At 58.2% G+C, this 25,685-nt stretch overlaps 2 protein-coding genes across 3 annotated transcripts; one reads left to right on the plus strand and one right to left on the minus strand.

Annotated features, from left to right (window-relative positions):
* Positions 1-188: 188 nt before the first annotated feature.
* On the minus strand, positions 189-7,044 carry LOC116451432 (cationic amino acid transporter 2-like). The gene is given in 11 exon segments (XM_032124900.1): positions 189-959; positions 1,523-1,689; positions 2,049-2,191; positions 2,323-2,425; positions 2,781-2,917; positions 3,381-3,603; positions 3,971-4,107; positions 4,363-4,531; positions 4,788-4,943; positions 5,048-5,420; positions 6,553-7,044. Coding segments are annotated over 11 exon segments (1,857 nt in total). The 5' UTR covers positions 6,562-7,044; the 3' UTR covers positions 189-719.
* A 1,880-nt stretch (positions 7,045-8,924) lies between these two features.
* Positions 8,925-24,613, plus strand: ANXA6 (annexin A6). 2 transcript variants are annotated; one of them, XM_032125119.1, is made up of 26 exons: positions 8,926-9,029; positions 11,323-11,383; positions 14,028-14,112; positions 14,379-14,473; positions 14,626-14,739; positions 14,822-14,912; positions 15,028-15,107; positions 15,184-15,240; positions 15,392-15,485; positions 15,568-15,663; positions 15,777-15,835; positions 16,113-16,235; positions 16,436-16,494; positions 16,923-16,998; positions 17,937-18,018; positions 18,238-18,332; positions 18,732-18,845; positions 19,341-19,431; positions 19,868-19,947; positions 20,143-20,196; positions 21,496-21,513; positions 22,346-22,442; positions 22,702-22,797; positions 23,045-23,103; positions 23,828-23,950; positions 24,254-24,613. In XM_032125119.1, exons 2-26 carry the CDS (start codon positions 11,366-11,368, stop codon positions 24,311-24,313), a joined length of 2,016 nt encoding a protein of 671 aa, XP_031981010.1. In that variant the 5' UTR covers positions 8,926-9,029; positions 11,323-11,365; the 3' UTR covers positions 24,314-24,613. The 2 variants fall into 2 exon arrangements, with proteins under 2 accessions (XP_031981011.1, XP_031981010.1); XM_032125120.1 differs by lacking the exon at positions 21,496-21,513 and having other exon boundaries at positions 8,925-9,029.
* Positions 24,614-25,685: the final 1,072 nt, after the last annotated feature.

The following is a 25,685-nucleotide window of genomic DNA, read 5'->3' on the forward strand; positions in this document are numbered from 1 at the left end:
AAAGCCTGGAGCAGGCAGTACCTTGGCAGTCATGGGGGGAATGATAGGTCAGCTCAGGCTGGGTGCCCAGGCAAAATGGAGGGTCAGGGCAGCACGAGAAGCCCCCACTCCACAGTGAGCAGCTGAGGGACCAGGGTGGGTGAGAGCAAAGGGGGCTGTGGGGGGCTGCAAGGAAAGGTTTCAAAGGAAAAAACCAAAACCCCAGCCCAGTAACAGCAGCAAAAACACTCGTGTGCTTTATCCTCTCCAAACAGAACTGCTTCTGCAGGGGCTCGCTGTGAGGCTGCTCAGGGAGGTTCACCCGACTCGGGGAAGCAGCTCCTGCAGCTCTGACAGGGCTGGCCCCCTCTGTGGGATGGGACCCACAGCCCAAGGGGATTCCTTGCCCCCTGGGCACAGGATGGAGGGAGCCAGGCACTCAGGGACGAGCCATCTCCTTTTACTGCCCCGGAGCAGATGGGCACAGGGCAGTCCTGCAGGGCTCCAGGGCCACTTCTCTGGCTCTGATTCCCGGCAGCTCCCGGGGTCCTGTCCTTTCGGGCCAGTGGCTCTCAGTGCTGTGCCAGATCCCATAGCCAAAGTAAATGAGGAAACCTGGGAAAGGGCAGAATAGGGTGTGTATGGAGTGTTTCTCTTCCTTTCCCCCCCAATCACCAAGTACTCACCCCTTCCTTTGGGCCACATATCAGAGGGCAGGGTGTTCCCACCACCTCTGGACATCAAAGGTCAGCATCTCCTCCCTCCCCACCACTGTTCAGAGCAGTATTAGTGCCACGGGCTCTCAAACCACCAGAATTCCACCCAGAGGGGCTGGTGCCAGCTCTGGAACCCCGTGAGTGGCCATGCTTATCCAGAGCCATCCAGAGCAGGTACCGCAGCCAGGCGGCCGCACTGAGCCGGGCCATCAGCACAGTGTTGATGGAGATGCTGAGAACAGGCATGAAGGGCAGGCAGGGAACCTGCAGGGAGCACAAGGGTAAATTCCACAGCTAAATTCAGCTCTTTGCTGCTTTGACTAGTTGCCCACAGGCAAGGGGAAGCCCAGCCTGGCTGTGAGGCTCTGAGATCCAAGCTGGGACTGCAGCCTGTGCTGGAGAGGGATGCTTGTGGAGGGTGTTTTGGTTGACAGGTCCTGCACTGGGGCAGGAGGTACAGCAGGATTTGAGATGGGAGGCAGCAAAGCACTCACAAAACTAAGCCAGGGTGTTAAGGCGGGGTATCTTTTTACTGGAGAACAGCTCTGATTCCCCAGCAGGCACTGGGCTCAGCTGGGAGATGCCCCTTCAGCTCTCAGGCCATGGGGGAGAAGAACCCTTTCGGTCCCTATGGAGAACCCTGTGAGCTACATGCTGCCTCCAGCAGTACCTTATTAATGTGGATGCAGCAAAGATCTGCCTGACCTAACGCTGAGGGAACATCCCCCAGTGCCACCCTTTCCCCACAGGGCTGCAGAACTTGCCTGCACTCAGTGCCCCAGGACCTTCTCCCTGGGCATGTCCCACAGGCTGGGCTGGGTGCTCACCATGAAGGATGCTTTGTCCTGGTTCTGAGGCTGCCTCCAGATGAGAAGAGCTGCCATCAGGATCCCCAGGAGAAGCAGGGCCAGAGCTGTGATGCACCAGGCACCTGCAGCCCGCAGGCAGGGCAGCCCAGCAGCGCTCACCCAGCTCAGGGCACAGGCCAGGGCGGCTGCAGAGGGACCACAGTGTCAGGGCAGCTTCCCTGGGCTGGGCCCATCCCTCTCCCAGGCTGCCATGGTGGGACAAAGAACAACCAGGGGACACAGCTGGGTGGCTTCTCATGGTGGGTTTCGCTTTTCTCTCCTGTCTGGGAAGCAGAGGGAGTGGGAGGTTTCCTGAGGTCCTCTTGGGGCAGCCAGCTGCGTGGCAGTGGGGTGAGGGCAGGAAGGAGCCAGGCAGCCCCTGCATCTGCTGCTGGGGGGTTTCCACTGGGCAGGAACCTGCCAGCCCTTGCTACAGTAGGGATGCCCCCCATGGGTCCCCCCACACCAGCTCCCCATGGAGCCCATCCATCATTCCCAGACACACCTACAGCTGTCAGAGCCCAGACCACCACAGCAGAGGAGCGAGGGGTGGGATGGGGGGGCGGCCGAACCAAGTGGTCCCACCAGAGCTGCACAGCTGGGACCTTCCCCACAGGAGTGTCCCAGGTGCTGGGTTCAGGCCGATACCTGAGGAGCAGACATTGGATATCAATGCACATAAACCTGCACCTGCAGTGCACCCAGGCCAGAGCCTTGCCCCAGGCATGGCCCACATCAGAAGCTGGGTGAGCCCTGTCCCCTGTCCCCAGCAGTCTCACCTGAGCAGCAGCACACAGCCAGCCACCATCGAGTAGGCCAGCAGTGTGCCAATGGACATGGCGTCAACCAGGGCTTTCAGGTCAAAGAGAAGGGCCAGGAGAGCTGCGGGGAGAAAAGCCCTTTCAGCCTCCCAGCAGAGCTGGCAGTGCTGCTTTGCCCACCTCAGTCATACTGTCCTGACCTCCCCATGTCCCCCTGAGACCCACTGCAACAGAACCTCGATGAACTGGTGATGCTTTGGGCACCAGTAGGAAGCATCCTGTCACCTCCTGCCTGGCAGTGCAGAGAGGCTGAACCAGTGTCTGGAACACCATCGAGGCCATGGTCCTGGCCCACCATGAGGAGGTCTGTCTCTGGGCAGAGAGACAGTGCTCAAACAGCTACAGGCAAGTGAGAGGGAGAGAGGACACCCACCAAGCCCTGCTCACAGTTAAGGGTAAGCCACGCACTCACTCACCTGCCACTCCCCCAGACACCAGAGTTGCCACCACCGGGCACTGACGGCGACTAACTTTGGCCAGAGGTTTGAAGAGGAGCCCGTCTCAAGCCATTGCATACAGGATCCGTGGCATGGGGAACATGGAGCCCAGGAGGCTGCATGAGAGAGGAGATGAGGGAGAAAAGGGGAGGAATCCAGGAGGTGCCATCCTGTCTTTTGCTCCCAAGGGAACTCCCATTCACCTGTATGTTCCATGACCTTCTCAAGACCATTCTGACAAGATCATCACCTTCCTCATCATCAGATGAGGGACATTATCAGGGAAGAGATGTCTGCAGTCACCAGGAGCCCTGTGCATGCCAGAACACCCCAGCCCACTCTTGTGGACACAGTGTCACCTGACCACCTCCTCCAGTGTCACACCAAGGGGTTTGGCTGCTCTCCCTTATCAGGAAGGGCGAGGCTGGGAACAACAGGATTTATGTGGAAGGGATTTTGGCCAAGCAGGAAAGGCAAGGAGGAATTCAGGAGGAAGGGGTTGGGGACATCTCCTGGATGTGTTACAGATCCAGTCCCTTGCTCTGAACCATAGAACAGCCATCAGAGGATGCCCCTCACCTGGTGGTCAGGGCACACAGTGACCCCGCAGCCACAGCGTACTTTGCACTGCTCCAGCCAATGTACTCAAAAGCCACTGGAAGTGGGCTCATGGTGTCTAGGAGGTAGTAGGGCATCATCAGGGTGAGGGCAGCAGACACCTCAGAGTATGCCAGGAAGCAGATGAGGAGGGAGAGGATGATGCCCATGGGGATGGATCTCTGCGGGTCCCTCACTTCTTCCCCTGGGGAGGACAAGCTCAGCTGTAGGAACAGATGCTCATTTAATGTGCATGGCATGCTAAGAGCCCAGCTCAGGCTGGAGAGCAGATCCTATATCCCCGCAAGAAAGGACACAGAGACCTTCTAGCAAGGACCACTGGACCTCCTGAGCCCCAGGGATACTGGGATAGAGAACATCTCTCCTTCAGGATTAGCCTAGACATTTCACATGGACTCTTAGGACGGGCAGGAGAGGGTGGCTGCAGCACAGAGCTGGGAATTTGCCCATTTCCCAGCCTTACACCAGTTCCCAGGGCTGTGGGGACAGTCACTGCCACAGCCTCCCAGCCTGCAGGGGGGTCTCACCAGCAGCACCCCCACCTCACTTACCTGTGGTAGCGATGCAGTCAAATCCAACAAAGGCATAGAAACAGGTAGAGGCTCCAGCCAAGGTCCCAGTGAAACCATAGGGCATGAAGCCTCCCACCCCAAAGGCACTGGTCATGTTGTCGGCCATGGACTGGTTCCTGGGAGGAGGAGGAAGAGTCAGGCAGCGCAGGGGGTCAGTGCAATGGGATCCCAGGCTGGGGTCATCCAGGATGAACAGTCCATGCAACCTGCTCAACCCTCAGCATCAACCCAGCAGGGCTTAGGACTTTGGCTCTTTGACACATTGCCAAGAGGGACAAACAGAGAAAGTGAGATTTCCTGGGATAAAGCACTGGGGGTTGATTTCCCATCCCACTCTGAAAGCAGCACAGGGAGAGTGAAGCCTCTCATACCCAGCCTTGTGGGCAGCTGCCCGTGGTAGGTCATCCTCCCTGAGCTTCCAGTTGCTTGTGTCACCTTTGATGAAGCCGCTCACTGTGACAAAGAGCAGGACAGGCACGTTGAGAGCTGTGAAGGCTCTGTTGACCATGGTGGACTCCTTCACTCCAAAGGAAAGAAGACCTGGAGAATAAAACATCAAAACTGGATGAGCTCCCTGGATGATGCCAGGGTAGACATTACTGGGGAGGGTGGAAAAGGGGGGCAGTGGTAAATTCAGGACAACTTGCGGATTTCCCCAGATTCCCTTTCTATTCCCCGTTCTTTGCTCAGGGAAATGGTAAAGTCTCAGATGGGGTCAGCACCATCCTAAAGAGCCCACAGTGGGGTGAGGAGCTCATCGTACCTGATGGAGGGTGGAACAGAAGGAGGCACCTACCTGCCAGCAGGACCACCAGGCCAGCAGCAAAGGCATCTGGGTGCTCTGCCAGCCCCACAGAGCTCATGGCTGCGTGAGCACCCAAAAACCTCCCCATCTTCTTGCCGAGGAGCTGGTCAAAGGTAGCACTCCAGGCCCGGGCAACGCTGGCAGTACCTGGGGAGAGGTGATGGCTGTGTTCTGGTGGTTCTGGGAGGTCTCAAAGGACACCCAGCAAAGCCACCAACACAGTGGTGAGAGGGATCGAGAGGGCCTTATACCGATGACGTAGGACAGCAGCAGGTTCCACCCAGTGAGGAAGGCCCAGAGCTCGCCCACTGTCACGTAGCTGTAGAGATAGGCAGAGCCAGCCAGGGGCACACGGGCCCCAAACTCGGCGTAGCACAGCCCTGCCAGGGCAGACACCACAGCTGCAATCAGGAAAGAAAGGACGATGCTCGGGCCAGAGCTGGTCTTGGCCACCTCCCCTGCCAGGACATAGACACCAGCCCCCAGCGTGCTGCCCACTCCCAAGGCAACCAGATCCACGGTGGAGAGGCAGCGGCGGAGGCTGGAGCCCTCTGAGCTGGCTGGGACTCGTTTTCTGCGGGAAAGCATCTTCGGCACAGAGTGTAGGTGGCCACAGCTCGGCATCTGTGGGAGAGGAAAGCAGCAGGCATGAGGACACTGCTGCCCCACGGGCACTGACCACCCTGGGGATGTGACAAAAACCCAGCCTCAGTGATTTGCTTGCAGCTCCCACCATTCACACAGTGCTTCTGCACTCACTGGGTGCTGCCTGTTGTCTATCTCTGCCAGAAAAAACAGCCCATTTTGGAGCAAGATAGGGCTAAAGCAGCTGTGCTGCTCTCTCATCCCCAGTGACAAGTGGAGCAATGCATGACTGGGGTTTGTTTGGCTCTGTCCAACTTGTGAGAGGGGACAAGGACACCTGCTTGTCCCCCTGCCAGCTCAGAAAGTCCTGTTGCCCCAGAAGCCTCCCCAGCAGGAATACACAGCCAGGATTATCCCAGCTTTGACACTGAAACTATTTGAAATGCAGAAACCATGCCAGAGAAGGAGGGATGGGAGATGCTCTGCTCCTGGAAGTTGCCTTGAAGTGCACCAGGAAGGACCCACTCGCTCAGCTGGAGATGCTCCCACAGCACCTGTAACTGTGGGTCAATGGCACAGCTCAGGTCTGGATCTCCTGGGCCATCAGCCCGTGCAGTGATGCTGTGGCTTGCTGGGGGCACCAGTGGGGATGTCAGGCAGGCAGAAACCCCAAATTGTGTGACATCTGTGCTTGGGGGGAAGGGGGTGCTTGGCATGGCATACCCGGGATTTGTGTGCCTTCCCCCATCCTGCACACCCTTTCGCAGGAGCTCCAGGACTGGAGAACCTGCCTTCACATCCCGCGGTGCTGCCAGGACCTCCAGGTTACCCCACAGCAAAGCAAAATCCGTGCCAACGGTCCAAAGTCCATAACCTGATACTTACACGGCCGGGAGCTGGGTGGAAACCCTGTCCAGTGGCACAGCCCCGTGGCACAGGGGACATGTGATCCCCGCTGTGGCGTGGAACTGGGGGACAAAGGGACAACCCTGCCCGGCACCCAGACCCGCAGGATGAGGTGCTCCTTGTGGCACGGGGAGCTCTGATCTCCAGGACAAATGCTGTCCCCTGGGAGTGAGAAGCCGCCGCCCTCCCGCCCCCCCCAGCAGCACCCACCCTCTGCGCAACCCCAGCCCCGCCCAGGGCACCTCGCCCCGGTGATTTTACTCACCCCGGCCATCCTTGGGGCAAGCTGCTCCAGCGGCGAGCTGGTGGGGACGACGAGCCCCAGGCAAGCCCCCCTTACACTCTGCCCTTAAATCCCTTTTGGGAGTGCCCTGGCCCTCCCCCCGCTGACCACCGCTCCAGGCTGCACAATGGGAAATCTATGCAGAAATATTTTTCCCACAACGCCTTCCAAATCATACACACAGCCTGCAATGCTAATAGGCTCAGAGGCATTATTGAGGGAGTTTAATTCACTTTTCCAAGCTGCCTGGGCAGGTGGAAGGGAGAACCCCCTCCCTCTGTCCCTGCTCCCTCGCACCAGGACCCACATCTCCACCTCGGTGGAGCTGGTTTTGGAGGAAATGCAAGCAGAGAGGAGCAGTGTTTAGGGGCGTGTGCACCTACAGCTATGACTGACCCCAGCTGCCCCTGGGGAACACGGCAGGAGGTGAACAGGTCCCAAAAGGGACTGCAGCAGCAAGGCAGAGGAGCACAGACCCAGCTCCACAGGAGGTTTGCAGCAGCATATCCAGCTGTAACTCACTGAAGCAAAGTCCTGAGGCTGCTTGCACTTTCCTGGTATTTGGGCATTCTTGGGCTGCAGCACACAGGGCTGAGCAGCAGAGTGCAAGCAGGGGCTGGGCTTAGTCCAGGGCACAGGGCTGTGTGGGTGGGGGTCCCAGGTAGGCTGCTTGGGGCCACTAAGGCACATGAGTGTCCTTGGACACCAGCATGGCTGTTCTGCAGGGCTGCTCCTGGCAAGGAGAGGCCATGATGGGGTGACCTGGTTGGTCACCAGCATGCTGGGAGAAGAGGACCAGGTCTGGGCTCTGAGGAGAGGCTGGAAGATGGTGTTTTGGGGTGAAGACCTAATTTTGGTTTTATTGTAGATAGCGCTCAGTCTGAGTCTGCTTACAGTACTTGGTAACAAAAACCTCTCAGGCTGGGGCTCAGCCCATCCTCTGGCTTTCAGCTTGCAAGGAACAGAGGAAGGGAGCAGGAGCCATGCAGGAGCAAAGCAAGGAAGGATCCAGAGCATCTAAAGCATAGATGTACACTCTAACCACAAGGCTGCCTTGTCCTGGCTCTATGGGGCAGCCCCATATCTAGAGCACCCTGTGAGCTGCTGGGCACTGTGAGCACCTCTGGGGCAGGGGGGCTCAGTACACCATGGCACAGCCAGGGGCACCAGGAGGAGAGCAGGGCTGTTGTCCCACACTGCAGCACAGGGTGAACAAAGCCCTGCTTGTCACCCACGCCATCTCACATGAGCGAGGTCTCCAGATACCAACGCCAGCCCAAGGGAACATTGCCCTGAGGGAAAAACAGGGCAGGAAGGAGCAGCCAGTGCTAGCTGGCCGTGAAGGTCTCACCCTCCCAGGCTGCCTCCAGGGGAGCACAGCCCTATGGCTGCATGCCAGCCATCGGGTATGTCACACCCAGCCTGGGGTCCGTGCTGCCCAGGACCGGCAGGGCTGAGCAGCTCAGCTGCCTTGCAGCCCCAGAGAGATGCTCAAGCCAGTGAGTACCACCAGGGCTGGGATGCCTGAAAGGTTACACACCAGCAGCCTTCAGCATCTCCAGGGGTCCCTTGAGTTTATCTGCTCTTGCTGCTGTCAGACTGGGCCTCCAGCCCTGCTGTGGCTTCTGTGCTGGCTGGGCAAAGGGTGGTGGCAAAGAAGGAGCCGGGTTAACGTGGGTGAGGCAGGGAAGGAAACGGCCTCGGGGCACTGCAGGCAATGGCACAGCCTGCCAGGAGCATCCTGGAGAGACTCAGCCTGCACCTCATCCCTGTGTCTGCAGCACGGGAAGAGATGGTTGGGGGGAAAACCAGCTCGTGGTGCCAGCTCGGGTCGTGCCGCAGGGGTGCTCACTGCAGAGCCTTGGTCAGCACCTCCCTCCTTAAGCAGGTCCTGGGGGCCAATGTCCGGCCATTCTTCCATCCTCTGGCTCCTGCAGAGAGCCAGGGACGGACATTTCCCAGCCATGAGCAGGGAAGGGTTGATTCGGTGCAGGAGGACGTGGCAGGCGGCAGGACCAGGAGGCCGTGGGGCACCCTGCGCCTGGTGTTCACCAGGAAACCACAGCTGGGGGTCAGCAGGGGTGAGTGACATTTCCGTAGCTGAAATGCAATCACCGGTATTGCCTGGTGGTGTGCGTGTCACCGCCGCTGGCACAGTGCCCCTGCTCACACCAGTGGGGCTGTTGTGCCAGGCGACCCCCTTCTCCACAGCCGGGCAGGGGCAGGGTGATGCTGCGGGGGACACTGGGCGCCGCAGCACCGCGGGCACCCGGCGGACGCCTGGCACGGCACCGGGGGTGGGATGTGGCCCTGGCCATGGCAGGCGGGGACTCGGGGGCGGTGACGTCTCGCCGTCAGGAAACAGCTGCACGCCAAGGACGAGCGCTCGGCCATAAGAGCACCCCGAGCGCGGCGGCGGCGGCGGCTCCTGCGAGCGCACCCAGAGGCTCCGCGCTGCGGTCAGTGCGCGCTGCGGGGCTGCGGGAGACGGGCGGGGGCCGGGCACTTCTTTCCGCAATGGCCTGGGGGGAGGAAAGTTGTGGAAAGCCCTGGCTGGGGGGTGAGCTGTGCAAGCGGAGGCTCTCTCCAAGGGGTGGCTGCGGGGGGAATCCCTGGGGTTTTTTCTTTTTAGGAAAAATCTTTCCCTTTTGACAAGCCCCCGGTGGGTGCTTTCTGAGGTGGGCGCTGGCGGGGCTGCGGGCCCCGCTGGGTGTGTCCCGGCCGGGATGCGCCTTAGTCCGTGCTTCGGTGCGGCTGCGGAAACACCCATCCCTCCTTCCAGCTGGGATCCAAGCTGAGGATCCCCCCTGGTTTGGTGCCCGCCAGGTTTGCACAGGTAAACGCAACCCACAGCAGCCCAGAGGCTCGGAGCTCTTGAAGGCCCGGGAGGCTTTTTGGCAGTGGGGTGGGGCAGGGCACTTTGGGGACGTCCCTAGCCCCACCAGGAGGATGGGTGCCGCTATTTGTTTAACCCGGGGAAGCTCCCTTTGCTTCAGGACAACGTGTGGCGGGGCAGTGGGTGCTGTGGCCTCCGTGCTGGGGGAGCCCCGCAAGGCAGTCGGGCTCCTGGGGTGCAGCCCCTGAGCTCAGACCTGGGGGGAGGCTTTGGAGAGGCTGGAGGGGTGCACTGCTGGCGAAACAGAGGCTTCCACAAAGGCTGTGCACATCATTTAGGATTTCTCATGGGACCCCCATAAGCCACATTTCTCCAGTGTGGGGTGGGGGGCAGGTGTAGCCCCACGCTGGGGCACTGCTGCCCACGGATGTGGTGTGTTTGTCTGGGGATTTTCCCGGGGCTGCTCCCCCGGCCTCTGCAGAGCTGTCAGCAGCAGGGGGGGACAGGGATGGGGCACTACAAGGACAAGTCGGGGACTGGGTGTGGTTGGCGATTCTCCACCACTGCCGAGATGAGTTGGGTGGTCTCAGCCCTGCTGCCACATGCATGGAGTGAGGGAGAAGGGCTGTGCCCTGCTTGGATTTCCCCACTCCCAGGAGGGTGCACAGCTTCGGGTACGGGCTCCCAAGTGGCATTAACAGGCTGCATGTGCCGGGGGTGGGATCCCTTGGCACCCACCCAATGCCCGGCTGCAGTGCGGCCCCACTGCGTGTGGGGCGTGTGGGGGCTGTCCCACAGCCAGGAGCCATGTGAAGGGGGGGAGGCTCACAGCCTCCCCAGCTGAAGAGGGAAAGGGAGGTGAAGGCAGCTCTGCTTTTCTGCAGAACTTTCTCCCCTCAACCAGAGTGCCTGCGGGTGCTAAAAGCTTCCTGTACCCAAGCAGGGGGACCCAGCTGCACTGATGGCTGCAGGGCTGGGTCTCCCCTTGCCCGGGTGCTCCTGCAGGGATGTGCAGCCAAGCCAGGGAAGTTCATGTGATTTCTCCTGCTCGCTCCATGGCATGAAACCGAACTCCCCTGGGGTCAGAAATCCCCCAGGGTGGCCCTGCTCGGCTTTGAATTTTTCTGCAACGTGTCTCAGAGGGAGGGTGAACAAGCCAGGCGGGGCTGGGCCTCATGGCTGGCCTCAGCTGACGCTCAGCGGTTCATTCATGGCTGGGCTCCATTTTCCAGCTGTTTTTCTCCCTCTACCAGCTCCTCAGAGCAAATGGCGCTGTTGGGGGACTTCCTCTGAGAGGGTGGGGAGAGCCCACACCGCAATGGGTTGCAGTTATAAATGGTGCTGGTGTTAGAAAACAACCTGCGAGTTACCCTGGAAACCCAGCTGTGTTTGCTGGTCTCCAAGGATGTGTGGGGCTGATGGTGGCCTTGATCGCTGTACAGAAACTCAGATAAAAGCTGCTGGGATCCTGTGGGGGCTGCCCAGTGCCATGTGACAAGGGAATGTCCCCAGCAGCTGCTAAAGCTGGGATGGCCCCAGGGCTTGGGGGCTGCAGGGGAGAAGAAGGCACATTGCAGGGTGCAGCGAGAAGGCCCAGCCCTGCGGAGGATGCTCGGCCCGTTTCCACATATTCAGCACATTTTTCCCTGTGGTTTCTCTTGGTACTGGCAGGAAGCTGTTCAGGGCCCATCTGCACTGCCCCTGGCCTGTGGGGTGCCCTCAGTGCCAGATACCAAAGGCTCGGTGACTACAGGGTGACCAGCAAAGCCCCTCTCCCCAGTCCATCCTGCAGCACCTGGATTTCCCTCCTATGGGCACCACACCCACACCCCAGGAGGGAGCAAACCTTCCCTTAACTAACACAACCTGCAGAGAGGGGCTTTGGTTCATGTTGACCTCTCTGTTCCCTTCCACAGCTCCTCCTTGCCCTCGCTCCAGTGATTTCCAGCTTGGGAAGCCATGGCACCCAAAGGAAAGGTAAGGGTGACCTCCACACGGCAGGGATGGGTCCTGGGGTGCCGCAGGGCAGACCCCAGAGCTGGGGCAGTATCTCCAGCAGCAGCAAGGATGGTGGTGATGTGCATGGACACCATGCTGCCCAGAGCCTGTTTACATTCCTGCCTCTCCAGCTAGTGCTGTCTGGATGTGGTGCAGATGGGAGAAGTGCTGGGCTGGGGAGCAGGGACAGCAAGGAGCAAAAATCCTTTTGGGACCACAGTGGGATGGGGAAGAGAAGCAGGGCCGTGGGAAGGGGAGGAGAAGAGATGTTGCACTGGGGATTTGGACTTTTGATGGAGAAAAATCCCGCCTGAGCATGCTGCAAGGCGTGCAGCCCTGTTTGGGCCTCTCCCCTCTCCCAAGCCTGGGTTACTTCCCACTCCAAACTGGGACTGGTGCAATGTGGCAGCTGGGTGAGCAGGTGTTCCCCTGCAGCCAGGAAAACGTCTCAGTGTGGGTGGAAAACCCTGCCTTGGTGGGCAGCTGTGGCTGGCTCAGCACAGCCTGCCTGCTGGCAGGGGTGGAGTCCCAGCCCAGAGCCTCCCTTCTCCACTGCCGGGGCCGGGCTCTGCTTTCCATTCCCTGGAGAAATCAAGCAATTATTTCCTCCAGCCTTTTTACCCAAAGCTTCCTGCCCAGCTGAGGCAGTGGTTGCTCTAGGTGGGGAAACTGAGGCACAGTGCAGGCGAACATTTCCCTGTGGTGGTCCCGGACCCCAAGCAGCCACAGAGTGGGAGAGAGTGAAGCCACGCTGGGAATTTTGCTTCCACCCTCCTGGCCCCAGTGTGGCTTATTTTTAGCCGGGAGGTCCTGGACAGGCCGGGGTGACTCAGAGGCTGGAGGAGGGGCGTCAGGAGGCCCCTGGCAGCTGAAACAGGATGGAGAGTGGGATGGGGTATGAGGAGTATGCAGTGGGCAGGATGCTGTTTCCATCCTAACTGATGTTCCCGCACTTCCCTGGGGCTCATTCCCACAGAGAATGCAGGGAGTGTGGGGTGATACACAGCTCTGAGCTCCTGCCTCAGTTTCCCTTGCCCCAGCAAGGCAGGCAGCTCATGCTTCAATGGCCCAGCAGGCAGAAACACAGCCCTGCTCCTCCTCTCCATTTAACCACGGCCAACATCTTGACTCCCCAATACCCTCCAGCCACCCTTGTTCACTCCTGCTGCCTCCAGGCACCTCCTTTGCCTTGCAATTTATTTCCATCTCTGCAAGGCATGTGTGTGGCAGCAGCTTGTGCCAAGCCAGGAGGGTCTGGGAGCTGCCGGGAAGCGGGGCTAAATCCAGCTCTCCCGATGCATCACCTGCAATACGATCTGTCCGGTGCCCGCCTGGTTCCCTGGAAGGGCAGCATCTCCTCGTGGTCCCTGCCACATGGGACACCAATGCCAGCAGCTCCTCCCAAGAGGGCCTGTGGGATGTGCCCAGTTTCTCTCTGGAAAATAAGAGGAGAGAGGGTGGTTTGTTTCTGAAGGTGCTGGGTGGGATGTGCAGCAGAGCTGTTGTGCTGAGGCACTGGATGGGACCCAGGGGAGCGGTGGGTGTGGAGCTGCCCTGAGTCCATCTCCTTGGGCACATTCCTGGAGGCACTTCCTGGGTCAGGGACATTGATGCCCATCTTCTCCGAGGATATGCTGGCTTTAGATGTCCATGCTGGCAGCAGGCCTGGGCCTCTGCACAGCTCCTGAGGATCTTAAAGAAGCCGTGCAGCAGATCCTGAGTAGATGAGCCCAGGGAGGTGCACACACCCGGCTGGCACGTGGTACAAGCAGAGCCAAGGGAGGATTCTCAGTTTCCCAGGGTGCTGACACAGCTGACAGCCCCAGCTCAGCTCCCAGCCCTCCTGTTTCCCAGCAAGACCACTAAGGAAATGCTGCTGCTCAGTTCTTCCCACTCTGTGCCTCTGGTGGGGACGTATCCCAGTTCCTTATGGGGGACCAGGATGGTTTCACATCTGCTTCCACCCAGGGTGGTGCTGATCTCATTTAGAGTCTGGTTCCAGGCTCCCCTGGGGTGAATTCCCCTGGGCAAAACTGGCCTGGGGAGGGGGATCTTGGTCCCTCCTTTTTCCTGAGGTCTCTGGAGGTGTCATTCCTGGCTCCCTGTTGTGCAGCCTGGAAGTGGCAGAAGAGCAGATAGAAGTGGATCATGCCAACCCCCAGGATTTCTCAGGCTCTCAGGAAAGTCCTTCCCAATATCCAGGGTCTCTGCTCCAACCCTTGGATCAGCCTGGGCCCCATGGGAGTGCATGCTGGGGCAGGACAAACTGTTGGAAGCTGTGGTGCTTCTCAGTGTTTTCCACTTAGCAACCCATGATGATTCTGTGTCTGTAAATTTGTCTTCTTGCTTGGAGGCCATGCTGAGCCTGGGCATCCTCAGCATCCGGAGTGGTTCCTTGCTTGCAACAGGCACTGGAAAATTAATTCCCTCTGTAGGAAGGGAGAGCAAACAGGAAAGGAAACAACTGCAGAGGAGAACAACTGTTTATGTTTGAGGCTGAGCTTTGCCTTGGCCAGCCTTAGCCAAAACGGATCTCACCTCAATCCTGCTCAGCTTCAACTTCTTCCCCCAAGCCACTGGGGCTGCTCCTTCCCCTTGTACCTTCTCCCCTCCTTTCCTGTAGGTCTACAGGGGCTCAGTGAAGGATTTCCAGGGCTTTGATGCCAACCAGGATGCAGAGGCCTTGTACAATGCCATGAAGGGATTTGGTAAGGACGCTCCTCCAGACGGGCCCTTGATGTGCCCTGTTCCTTCGGTTAACCCTTGCATGGCTGGGTGTCCTGCATCCCTTCCCCTCTCAGATGACTCACTGCTTTAGCAGTGTGCTAAAGCTCTCTTGGTTTGCTTTCCTCCCTGGACCCAGCTTGGCTCTGCCTGTCCTCCCAGCCCCAACTGCAAAGCAGCTTTGGGCACAGCAGGGTGGCTGTGGTGAGCCCAGCCACGGGCTATCCATGACTCCTGGCTGTCCCCACAGGCAGTGACAAGGAGGCCATCCTTGACCTCATCACATCCAGAAGCAACAAGCAGCGGGTGGAGATCTGCCAAGCCTACAAGTCCCTCTATGGGAAGGTAAAGCCAGGAACACTCCTTGGTCCGTGCCCCCACTGCAGACACAAGTGGCCGTGGCTGCCACCACCCAGCAGGGACCCACTGCTCCCTGGACCCACTCAGAGGTGCTGTGGAGCAAAGGTTCCCCCAGCCCCTTTCTCCCCCTCCACCAGGACCTCATTGCAGACCTGAAGTACGAGCTGACAGGGAAGTTTGAGCGGCTGATCGTGAGCCTGATGCGGCCCCCAGCCTATAGTGATGCCAAAGAGATCAAAGATGCCATCTCGGTAAGGGGTGGGCACCCCCCAGGGTCCTCTGAGGACACCCCAGCCAGCTCCACTGCTCATGGGGCTGTGTCTCTGCCCACAGGGTGTCGGCACGGATGAGAAGTGCCTCATCGAGATCCTCGCCTCCCGCACCAACCAGGAGATCCGTGACCTGGTGGCTGCCTACAAAGATGGTGAGGGCTGGGGAAGGGCAGGGGCTGCCCTGTGCCCTCTTGAGCCATGAGAAGGGCAGAGGTGAAGGGATCCAGCTCTCCCAAGCCTGACCTCTTCCCTTCCTTTTTCCACCAGCCTATGAGAGAGACCTGGAAGCTGACATTGTTGGAGACACGTCAGGCCACTTCAAGAAGATGCTCGTTGTTTTGCTTCAGGTATGTCCATCTGTCCAGCATCTGTAGGTGATGGGTGCCTGTGCCCTACAGGGCTGAGCCTGTCTCTCTCCCACAGGGTGCCAGAGAAGAGGATGATGTCGTGAGCGAGGACCTGGTGGAGCAGGATGCAAAGGTGAGGCTTGGCAGGTCACTGTGACAGGTGGTATCTGGGCAGGGATGGGGCTGGTGGCACTGGGACAATCTGGATTTAGGACTGCAGAAGGTGGGTGGGTGCCAAGGGCAGCACCTTGAGTCAGGCTGTGCCACTTTCGCCATCCCACAAGGACCTGCTGGAAGCTGGAGAGCTGAAATGGGGCACAGACGAGGCCCAGTTCATCTACATCCTTGGCCGGAGGAGCAGGCAGCATCTCCGCCTGGGTGAGCATCACCTGCGAGTTCAGGGTGGGCTTGAAGGTATCTTGGCAGCTTCTCCAGGCATCTCCTTGCTCTCGTCCCACAGTTTTTGATGAATATCTGAAGATTGCTGGGAAGCCAATTGAGAGGAGCATCCGGGGAGAGCTCTCTGGTGACTTCGAGAAGCTGATGTTGGCCGTGGGTAAGCCAGCCCCGCACGGGGATCCTGCAAAAACACTCCACTGCTCCTTGGGGGCACTGGGGGCACTGGTGAAGCTGGGTGCTGGCATCCCTCACACCTCAATCTCCCTGCAGTGAAATGCATCAGAAGCACAGCAGAGTATTTTGCTGAAAGGCTCTACAAGGCCATGAAGGTGAGTGAATTTCCCCTTCTCCACAGGGCCCCCCCAGCACTGCAGGGAGCTGGCCAGAGGAGGGGTCCCCTTGCCACGGGGTGCTACTGGAGAGCAGGGTGACACAGGTCCATGAAGGCAGGACTTACGTGACCTGGGGTCTCTGACCTTCCCTGCAAAGGAGTTATTCCTTCAGACCCAGGGCTGGGTAGAAATCAGATAGAGGGTCCCACATGTGGTGGGCTGAGCAGGGTTGCTTGGCCATCCCAGGCTTGATGTGGGGGTTGCTGCATTGCAGGGTCTGGGCACGAGAGACAACACGCTGATCCGCATCATGGTGTCCCGCAGCGAGATCGACATGCTGGACATCCGGGAGGTGTTCAGGACCAAGTATGACAAGTCTCTCTACAACATGATAAAGGTGAGTGCTGCGGGTCCCTGCTCACCCTCCAGGAGCTGCTGGTGCTGCCTCCCTCATGATGCCAGCGCCCCTGGGAGGGCTGTGCTGGGTGTCCATCTCTGAGGACAAGGTTCAGGAAGAACCCTCTCCGTGAGCCCATCCCGTGGCACTACCTTGACTCTACCTACTGCATGGTTCTCTGTCTCCATCTGCCTTTCCAGGAGGACACCTCTGGGGAGTACAAGAAGGCTCTGCTGAAGCTGTGTGGAGGGGATGATGAGTAAGACCACCTGCCACCCCCCTGTGTCCCTCTTCATCCCCTTGGTGCTGGGTACAACCTCTGGGTCAGAGCCCGGTGCAGCACCTGGACCAGCAGCACCCACAGTGACAGTGGTTCAGTACAGGGGGCCCTGTGGCCCCTCTGCATGGCCAGCCATGATGTCATGGTCCCTTCTTGGCACATGGGAGCCCTGCAGGGCAGGGCCAAACCCCTGGAGGGAGGATGCTCTGGTAGGGGAGGCTGGGATTCACCACACATTTTCTCCCATTCCCACCCATCCAGCCCCACAGCAAGCACCTGGCTCCTGCCCCTGTGCCCAGTGGATACAAAACACCCCTCATGGAGGGGCAAGATGGGGTGAGGGGGACTGTTGGCAGGTGCAGGGCCCCCATGGCTCACTGTCCCCTGTCCTTGCCCTCCCGTTGCAGTGCTGCAGGTGAGTTCTTCCCCGAGGCGGCGCAGGTGGCCTATCGGATGTGGGAGCTTAGTGCGGTCAAAGTAGAGGTCAGCACCCCTAGCCCCCTGTACCCCCTCTGTGCTGCCTGCCAGCTTGGGACCCCTGGCTGCTCCTCTCTGCCACGGGGCATGGCCAGCCCCACGCCTCTGCTCTGCCTCTCACTGCCCGGCTTCTCTCGATGCCATTCTCTGGTTTTGGGGTACGAGGTTGGCAGGACGAAACCCTGGCGGGGCTGGCCGCCCCCTGTGGGCTCCACTAACCCCTCCTCTCTCTGAGGCCTTCCTCCCTTGGGGCAGTGGGTCCTGCATGTCTGTGCAATGCATCACGTGCAGCCCTGGCTCCAGTGCCCACCAAAGAACTCCTGCTCCTTGGGGTAGCCCAGAGCTGGCCGGGGCATGGCGGCACTATGGAGAGCGGCACCCTGCATGCAGCTGGAGCTCCCAAAAAAGGGTGCTTTGGGATGTGCAGAAAAGATACCCTGAGAAAAGATACCCTGCAGAAAAGAACACTGTGAGGATGGAGATGTAAGGACACTGGAGGGGAGAACTGCAGGGCTGGAGTGGGCACCCTTTCAGCGACTCCTGTCTCTGAGTGACGCGGTCAGCCCAGGCTGAGATGTCCCAGTGCTAGGGCAGGCAGGTGTAACACTGGCCAGGACACCGAGACTCCAGGGACTGTCTGTTGCCATCTTCTTCCTGCTCTCTGCTGATCTGGCTATGGTTTGCCCCTTAAAGGAAGGGGTGACAGTGGCGAGGAGATCCTCACTGATCCCCAGGTGCTTGCACTAACACAGAACCTGCTTTGGCCTCAGCTTGCTGGGTGGCACCTTCCTTCCTTCTCTCCATCCCTCCTTCTCTCCATCTCTCCTTTTCTCTCTCCCTCCCTCTCTCACTCCCTCCCTCCATCCCTCCATCCCTTCATCCCTTCATCCATTCCTCCCTCCCTCCCATCTTGGGGATGAACCTAAACCCGTCTGCATCCACAGCTGCGAGGAACTGTGCAGCCTGCAGGAGACTTCAATGATGATGGGGACGCGCAGGTGCTGAGGAAGGCAATGAAGGGCCTGGGTAAGTGGGGACCATGAGTTTAGGCCCTTCCTGCTTCTCCTCAACAGCTCCTGGGGCAGAAAATTCTCCATGGCCCCCACAGGGCTCCATGGAAACCCCAGGAGGAATAAAGAGCTGAAGCTGTGGGAGCTCTCCCTTCCCCACCAGTTTGTGGGGGTGGCAATGTGCCCATGATCAGGGGTGACATGGTGACACAGTGTGGCTCTGCTGTCATTGCAGGAACGGACGAGGGGGCCATCATTGAGGTGGTGACCAAGAGGAGCAATGCCCAGAGGCAACAGATCCTGAAGGCTTACAAGGCTCATTATGGCAGGGTACTGCAGCCTTCATCCCACCCTGCTTCCTCCTTCTGCTCCCTCCCACATGGAGATCAGCCCCTCACTGAAAGGAATCCTGCCCAGGCAGCAGTGGGCAGCTGGGGCACACCCACATGCCCTGCCCCAAGAGAAAGAGTTGTCACAGCAGCCTCCCACTCTGGTGCCCCACCAGCCCGAGCGAGGGTGTCTCTTCCCCTTGGCTTGCCCCATCCTCAGTTCCACACAGAGGACTCCAGAGCCAGGATCTCCCCAAAGCCACTCGAATATGGGACTTTAAACTGCCCCAAGGGTTTTCACAGATGTCTCCAACCCCCCTGCTCTCTTCCCCTTTTTTCTCTCTCACGTTGCCTCCACTGCAGAAGCAGCTGGGGACTGAACCCTCAAACGCTTTTGCAGGACCTGATGGCTGACCTGAAATCCGAGCTGTCGGGCAGCTTGGCCAAGCTGATCCTTGGGCTGATGCTGACGCCAGCGCAGTACGATGCCAAGCAGCTGAGGAAGGCCGTGGAGGTAATTGCCACACTGCTGGTATCAGTGCCAGCATGGGAGGAAAAAGTGGTTTTCGCTGTGGCTGTACCCACACTGCTGGTGTCCTGGGGCTGTGAGCACCCCCAGCTTCACATGCCCCAGGGTCTCCTACAGAGAAGAAAAGATCAGAAAGCATCAGGACAAAGACCTGGTTTGCACTCAAGACTTGCTGGGAGCCCTATTTGGCCTCTTTGCAGCCCAGCATGCTCAGCCAGCTGGTAGCCACAGGAGAGCCAGGGTAGGGGCAAACCAGTGACATGCACTGCTGTCCACCAGTCACACCAGTTGGGACCCCACTAGCAGCATACTTGGACACTTTCATGTTGGTTCCTACCAGCCCTTGGGGCTGTTTGCTGGATGTAAACTTTTGCCACATGGTTGACCTGGACCCCTCCTTGCCTGGCAGTGTGGGGCAGTGCCACCATGTCCCCATCTGGTGTTGGCACCTGCAGCACCCACCATGCCACTCTCTTCCAGGGGGCCGGCACAGATGAGAGCGTCCTCATCGAAATCATGGCCACGCGGAACAACCAGGAGATCAGGGCTATCAACGAGGCTTATCAGGAAGGTATGGCACAGGACAGACAGGGGGAGGACCCAGGTCCTGGGCACAGATCACACTGCACAAGGCCCTGCCAGAGCCCAGGCAAAGTTTTGTCTCTGGGCTGGGTCCATGGCTTGGTGCTGTGAAGGTCTATTAGTCCCTCCAGCAGAGCGCTGGTCCTGGCCTCTCTCCATCTCTGACCTGCCCCAGCTCTGCCATCAACGTCTCCTTCTCTGAGAGCTCTTTCACAATGATCCTATTTCCTCCAGAGTACCTGGAGCAAGAGGCTGTGCTCATGCTCAGGGCATTAGAGCTGCTGGGCTGATCCCCTCTTCCCTTGGCCTGAACACAGCAGATGGAGGCATCTGCTTCAGCCATGCTTCCCGTGGGGATCAGGGGCACAACAGGCACTGGTAGGTGGGAAGCTGAGCTGCAGGGCTCAGCCATCTCTTCTCCACAGCCTACCACAAGAGCCTGGAAGATGACCTGAGCTCTGACACATCGGGGCATTTCAAGAGGATTCTCGTGTCCCTGGCTCTGGTAAGGGCAGCTCTCACTGGGGATTGTCCTCTCCCTGCCACAGGCAGTGCTGGGGGTCTAGAAGGTCGGTGGCTGGAGAAGACAGAGCATCACTGCCTGGCTGGGCAGTGCTGCTGGACTCTGCCACCCCCTCACTTGGGGCTCTCCCAGGAGATGTCCCCTCTCCAGCTCCATGATTTTTGTTTCCAACCACAGGGCAACCGTGACGAAGGACCAGAGAACCTCACACAGGCACACGAAGATGCTAAGGTAAGACCCGTATTGGCAGTGCTCTTATGGGCTTTGCATTAATAAAAAAAAGAGGATGTTGCATGCCCTGGTCTGGAATTGACATTCTCAGGGAAGCAAATGCTGCTGGGCCAGGTAAACTGCAGGAGGGGATGCCAGGTGAAATGATACCCTTGGAGGTAAAGCTCCCATGCCTGATTGCTGATGCCCTTGGCTCTGCTGCTCCGTGCATGGGGACAGCAGTCCCAGGGAGTTCCCAACCAGTAGGCTGCAGCTTTTCTTGTGCAGAGCTGCCACTCTGGGGTTCAGTAACACACACTGATGCTGAAATTTGGCTCTTGAGCTTCAGACACAGCTTTGGGCTGGTCTGCAGGAGCCATCCACCTTTGTGTGTTGTGCATGGGGCAACCCCTGACACACTGGGGTGCTCCAAACCTCTCCTGAGACACAACTGGAGGGGGATGGCTGAGCAGCCAGAAGCAGTGCAGGGGGTGTGGGGGCCCATTCTTTGGCTCAGCTCCTGGTCCCAGGAGACCTGTGACCCAGGGGTTGTGCTCCCTGACCTCCTGCTCCTCCGGGCCACATCTTTTCTGTAAGGGGCTGGGAAGATCTGTGCAGGGTCAAACCCGAGCTCTCGCTTCCTGTCCTGTGCCGGCACTGGATGTTCCAACGCAAGGGAGAGCACCACAGCATTCCCAGCAGGGCTGCCGCCAGCAGAGGGAGTGGATGCTGCGCTGCCTGTGTCCCTGTCCGTGCACTGCCTGCTCCCTCCCACACTCTCTGCCTGTACCTCTGCCCATGCCCTGCCTGCTCCCTGCCACACTCTCTGCCTGTGCCTCTGCCCGTGCCCTGCCTGCACCCCTGCTGCATGTGCTGCTGCTCACCTCACCCTGCTGCACAGAGAGAGCCAGGGATGACAAGCACAGGGACAAGCCAGCCAAGTGGCACCTGACCTGGCACCATGCTGTGTTTTGTCAGCAAAGCTGCCCTTCCCCTCATCCCACTGCGCCTGGCAGAGGTGGGCAGGCTGGTGGGAGGCAGCCTAGAGCCAGGCAAGGATGCTCCCTGAGGAGCAACAGACTGTCACCCAAGCTCCAGGGCTGGGGGAACTCACTTTGGCCAAAGGCCACCCTCCCAACGCACTGGTGTAGAGGCCAAACTGGAGGAGGACACAGGTCCTGCTCATGGGGAAGCAGGGGAACTAGGGACAGGTAATTTTAAGGGATTTTGCTAGACTTCCCTTGCTTTGTCAGGGAAGGATAAAGGTTGAGCAGCACCTTCTGACCCTGTTGTCTTCCTGTCTCTCTCTCTCTCCACCAGGTTGTTGCTGAGACCCTGGTGAGTGCCTGCCCTTTCGCTCCTCACCCTTCTGCATGTTTGAGGGGATGCTGAGGTCCTGGGGTACAGGGCTGGCGCTGGGAATAAGCCAGGCCCCATAAGCCAGGCTCTTCAGAGCACATGGGCTGTGCTCACTTGCTTGGGACTCTGGTGTCCTTGCTTCAGGATGGGGACAAGGGGACAGATGGGACCTGCAATGAGGGTACTTGCCTGCAGTGTGGGGCAGGAGAGGGAGAAAGCCACCTGCCCTGCCCTTGGGGACCAAGCCTGCCTGCTGCCTGCATGCAGGACCCGTGTTCCAGGCAGTGTGGGACTTGGGGCTGGCTTCCCAAAAGTGGGAATTGGGGAAGGGGTGGGTGACTTTCTCGTGCAATAGCCTAATGGGTGAGAAGAGCACAGCCTCCCACTGACCCCCGCAGAGGAATAGCAGCCATTTCGCCCACGGGCAGCACTGCTGTGGCCCAGGGTGGCTTCTGTGTCTGGCAGCTCTGAATTTCCTCTTCAGGTTGCGTTGGTCACCCCTGAAACATCCTCCACACAGGACAAAAAAAGAGTCTTAACCATGAGCATTGCAGAGCTTTTTCCATAAAAACTGGAAAACATCTTTTCTTAGAGATAGTGTGTGAGTGTGCAGCTTCACATCTGTGCAGAGGAAATGCCTTTCTTAGGGGGAAAAAATCCCCAGCTATATTCCTGCTCATAAAAGGCCACCCTCTTTGCAAAACGGTTTTAAGTCAAGACTGGCTGTCCCAGGAAGGGCTGTTTGACATCTGTGTCCCTCTCTGCCATGTCCATGTCTCTGCCTCTCTCTTCACTCTTTGTTCTCTCCCAGAAACTTGCTGATGTCTCCAGCAACGACTCCAGTGACTCCCTGGAGACCCGATTCCTCAGCATCCTCTGCACCCGCAGCTACCCCCACCTCCGCAGAGGTAGGATCACATTTCTCCATCAGCTATAACACAAGTGCTTGGATTTGGGCTGGATGGGAGATGGGGATCCCCCCAAGGCTGAGGTTGAGCCCTCTCTCCCCAGCTGTGGTGGGGATGAGGCAGTAGGAAGAGATGGTATGGCCTGGCATTTGAGGTGGCTTGTTGAAGTCACCAAAGCCTGGTCCAGAAGTCTTTACAGCTGAGGCTCGAGTCTCCTGGGTGCCCAGGGCAGTGACCCTTTCCTCTCCCCCGTCCCCAGTGTTCCAGGAGTTCATCAAAATGACCAACCACGACGTGGAGCACGCCATCAAGAAGCGGATGTCGGGAGATGTAAGGGACGCCTTCGTGGCCATCGGTCAGTGCTCCCAGCAGGGCAGGCAGCCCCTTTAGCTGTCACTGCCAAGGCAGCGTGGCAGCAGATTGCTGCTGCCATTGGGCCATGGAGACTCCCAGTGGGGCGTGGGGTTGGGGCACTTACAGAGTCCCTAGAGAGGGCCAGGCCTGCACCCTTGTACCAAGGAGGGCTTGTGGCTGATGCAGTGATGCCACAGCTCCTTGCTGGGTGCCATGAGCCCACTTCCCCTCCCCTCTGTGTGTTGCAGTCCGGAGTGTGAAGAACAAGCCGGCTTTCTTTGCTGACAAGCTCTACAAGTCCATGAAGGTGCGGACAGACCGTCCTGGGGCTGGGTTATGGGAGAGGGCTGTGCTGGGATTCTTTGGGACTCTCTGCTTTAACCCCCTGACAGGGATGGGTTTTGTCCTCTGGCTGTCCCTGAGGGAGTAGGGAGGGCTGAGCTCAAACCAATAGCTAGGGTTAGCAGATGTGTCTGGCTGGACAGCAAGTCCGGTATATGTCCAAGGAGAGATAATAGGATATTTTGGGTTGGAAGGGACCTTTAAAGGTCATCTAGTCCAATTCCCTGCAATAAGCAGTGAGGGACATCTTCAAGACTGCTTAAGGCCCCATCCAATCTGGCCATGAATGTTTCCAGAGAGGGGGGATCCACCACCCTTCTGGACAAATTGTGCCAGTTTCACCACCCTCATTGTAAAAACTTTCTTCCTTATAACTAGTCTGAATCTTCTCTCTTTTAATTTAAAACCATCACCCCTTGTCCTATCACTAGAGATCCTGCTAAAAAGTTTGTCCCCATCTTTCTAAAGCCCCTTTTACGTATTAAAAAGATCTCTCCAGAGCCATCTCTTCCTCAGGCTAAATAACCCCAGTTCCCTCAGTCTTTCCTCACAGGAGAAGTGTTCCAGCTCTCTGATCATTTTTGTGGCCTTCCTGTGGGCCTGGTCACCAGCTTGGACTGTGCTGGAGATGCCAGGTGCATGTGAGCCCCAGTCCCTGCAGGGCTTTTTATTCAAGCTCCCCCTTGCAGGGTGCTGGCACAGATGAGAGGACCCTTACCCGGATCATGATTTCTCGGAGCGAGATTGACCTGTTCAACATCCGGGGCGAGTTCATAGACCTGTTCGACAAATCTCTGCACCACATGATTGAGGTGAGGGGACAGGGACATCCCTTCCAGGCTCATCACCTTGTCTGGCTGAGTCCTGGCCCTGAGCCCTGAGGGGACCTGAGCCATGAGCAGCTCAAGAGCTGAGCAGCACCTGGGGAGGGGGAACCTGCCCCCAGCAGCCCCAGTGTTGGCTGGTCTGGCTGTAGAGAGGATGTGCTGGCATCTTCCACTGCTGCAGGATACCTGCAGGGGGTCCAGGACGTGGAGCTGTGCCTTCCCTGTGCCCAGCACCTTGAACTGGACTTCCCCAGGACTGGTTCTCTGACATGGCTCTCCCTCTTGCAGAAGGACACCTCTGGCGACTACCGCAAGGCTCTGCTGGCCCTGTGTGGTGGGGAGGACTAGGTGGCAGCTGGGGCCCTTCATGTCTGAGCCAGCACACAGCCACTGCCTTGATGTCACCGCAGCTTCGGGGGCTTCAGGGGACGCTCAGTCCCCTCCAGAGAACAACTCACTTTGCGCTGAAAAGCAGCACCACATTGCAAGCGGGGGAGTCTCGGGGCGGGGAGCAGAGGGGTCTGGGTAGGGAGATTGTCTGTCTTGAAGCAAAATAATTCATACCCAAACATGCCACTAAACCCAAGGAATTTACCCAGATGGAAAAGACAATTTAAAATCTGATAAATAAAACCTCACTGTTGCTGACCCTGGGGCAAGAGCAGTTGATTTATTGGGGCAGATTTGGGTGGGACGGAGGAGCCTTGGTGTCTCCTTGCTCCCATAGGCAAACTCGGGCAAGAGCCCTGCCCCAGCTCCAGGGAGGGCCCTGAAGACACCACACAACCTCTCTGAGCAACGCTTCTGCTGAGAAAGGGGCTGAAAACGCATGTGGGGCTGGCAGCAGTGCAGGGACTTCACCAAGAGCTTCACTTCATGCCTCTGAAAATCCCCGGCAGGGTTCATGCTGGTGTGTGGATGATGCTTTCATAAACCAGAGATACAAATCAGACCTGATGGCATCCATCCGTCCTTGCACGCGGTTTCCTGTGCTTTCAAGCTGCTGAAGAAGCAGTCGAAAGGCACATGCCATAGAGGCTACACCCCCAAACACTCAGGAGAAAAGAACTGGAATTTCCAAAAGCGGGAAATTCCAGCACTTTCAATTGTTTCCAAGTCAGAACAAAAAGTGGTGAATACCCAAGTCTTCCTCAGAACAGCTGGGTAAGGAAAGCTTCACCTTCAAAATATCAAAGCAGCGTTAGGAATAATAACACAATATTATTACAACACTTCAAAACCAGCTGAGGTCAAGAAGCAGCAACATGTAGAGACAAACCAGGGAAGCTGAAAAAACTCAGCTGGGTGTTATCCCACTAAATATTCCCTTGATGCCTTCCTGTAAAACATCCCCTTGTAAGAAAATAACCTCTCTTGGGGGGAAAACAGTCTGGCTGAAGCTTTTTCACTCTCCCCATAATCCCCACAGAGGTTTGGGTTTCTCTGTCTTGCCCCTCTGTGTAAGTAGGATTGGGCATCCCTGTCCAAATAGCATCTGGCGGGCTGAACACACCCCACGCCTGCAGCAGCCTACGGGTCACCTGCTTGCCCAGGAACCTGCTGCAAAGACTGAGCAGCAGCAGAAGTTGTTTTGAAGGGAGGATGCAACCCTAATCTTCATCTGCCCATCTCTTCCTGTGGCTCCACACCACAGCTCTGAGCTCTGCAGCAGAGGCTTCTGGAGATGAGGGATTCCACAGAGCCTGAGGGGAGCAGAGCT

Source organism: Corvus moneduloides, chromosome 15 (genome assembly GCF_009650955.1).
Source record: "Corvus moneduloides isolate bCorMon1 chromosome 15, bCorMon1.pri, whole genome shotgun sequence".
Lineage (NCBI taxonomy): Eukaryota > Metazoa > Chordata > Aves > Passeriformes > Corvidae > Corvus > Corvus moneduloides.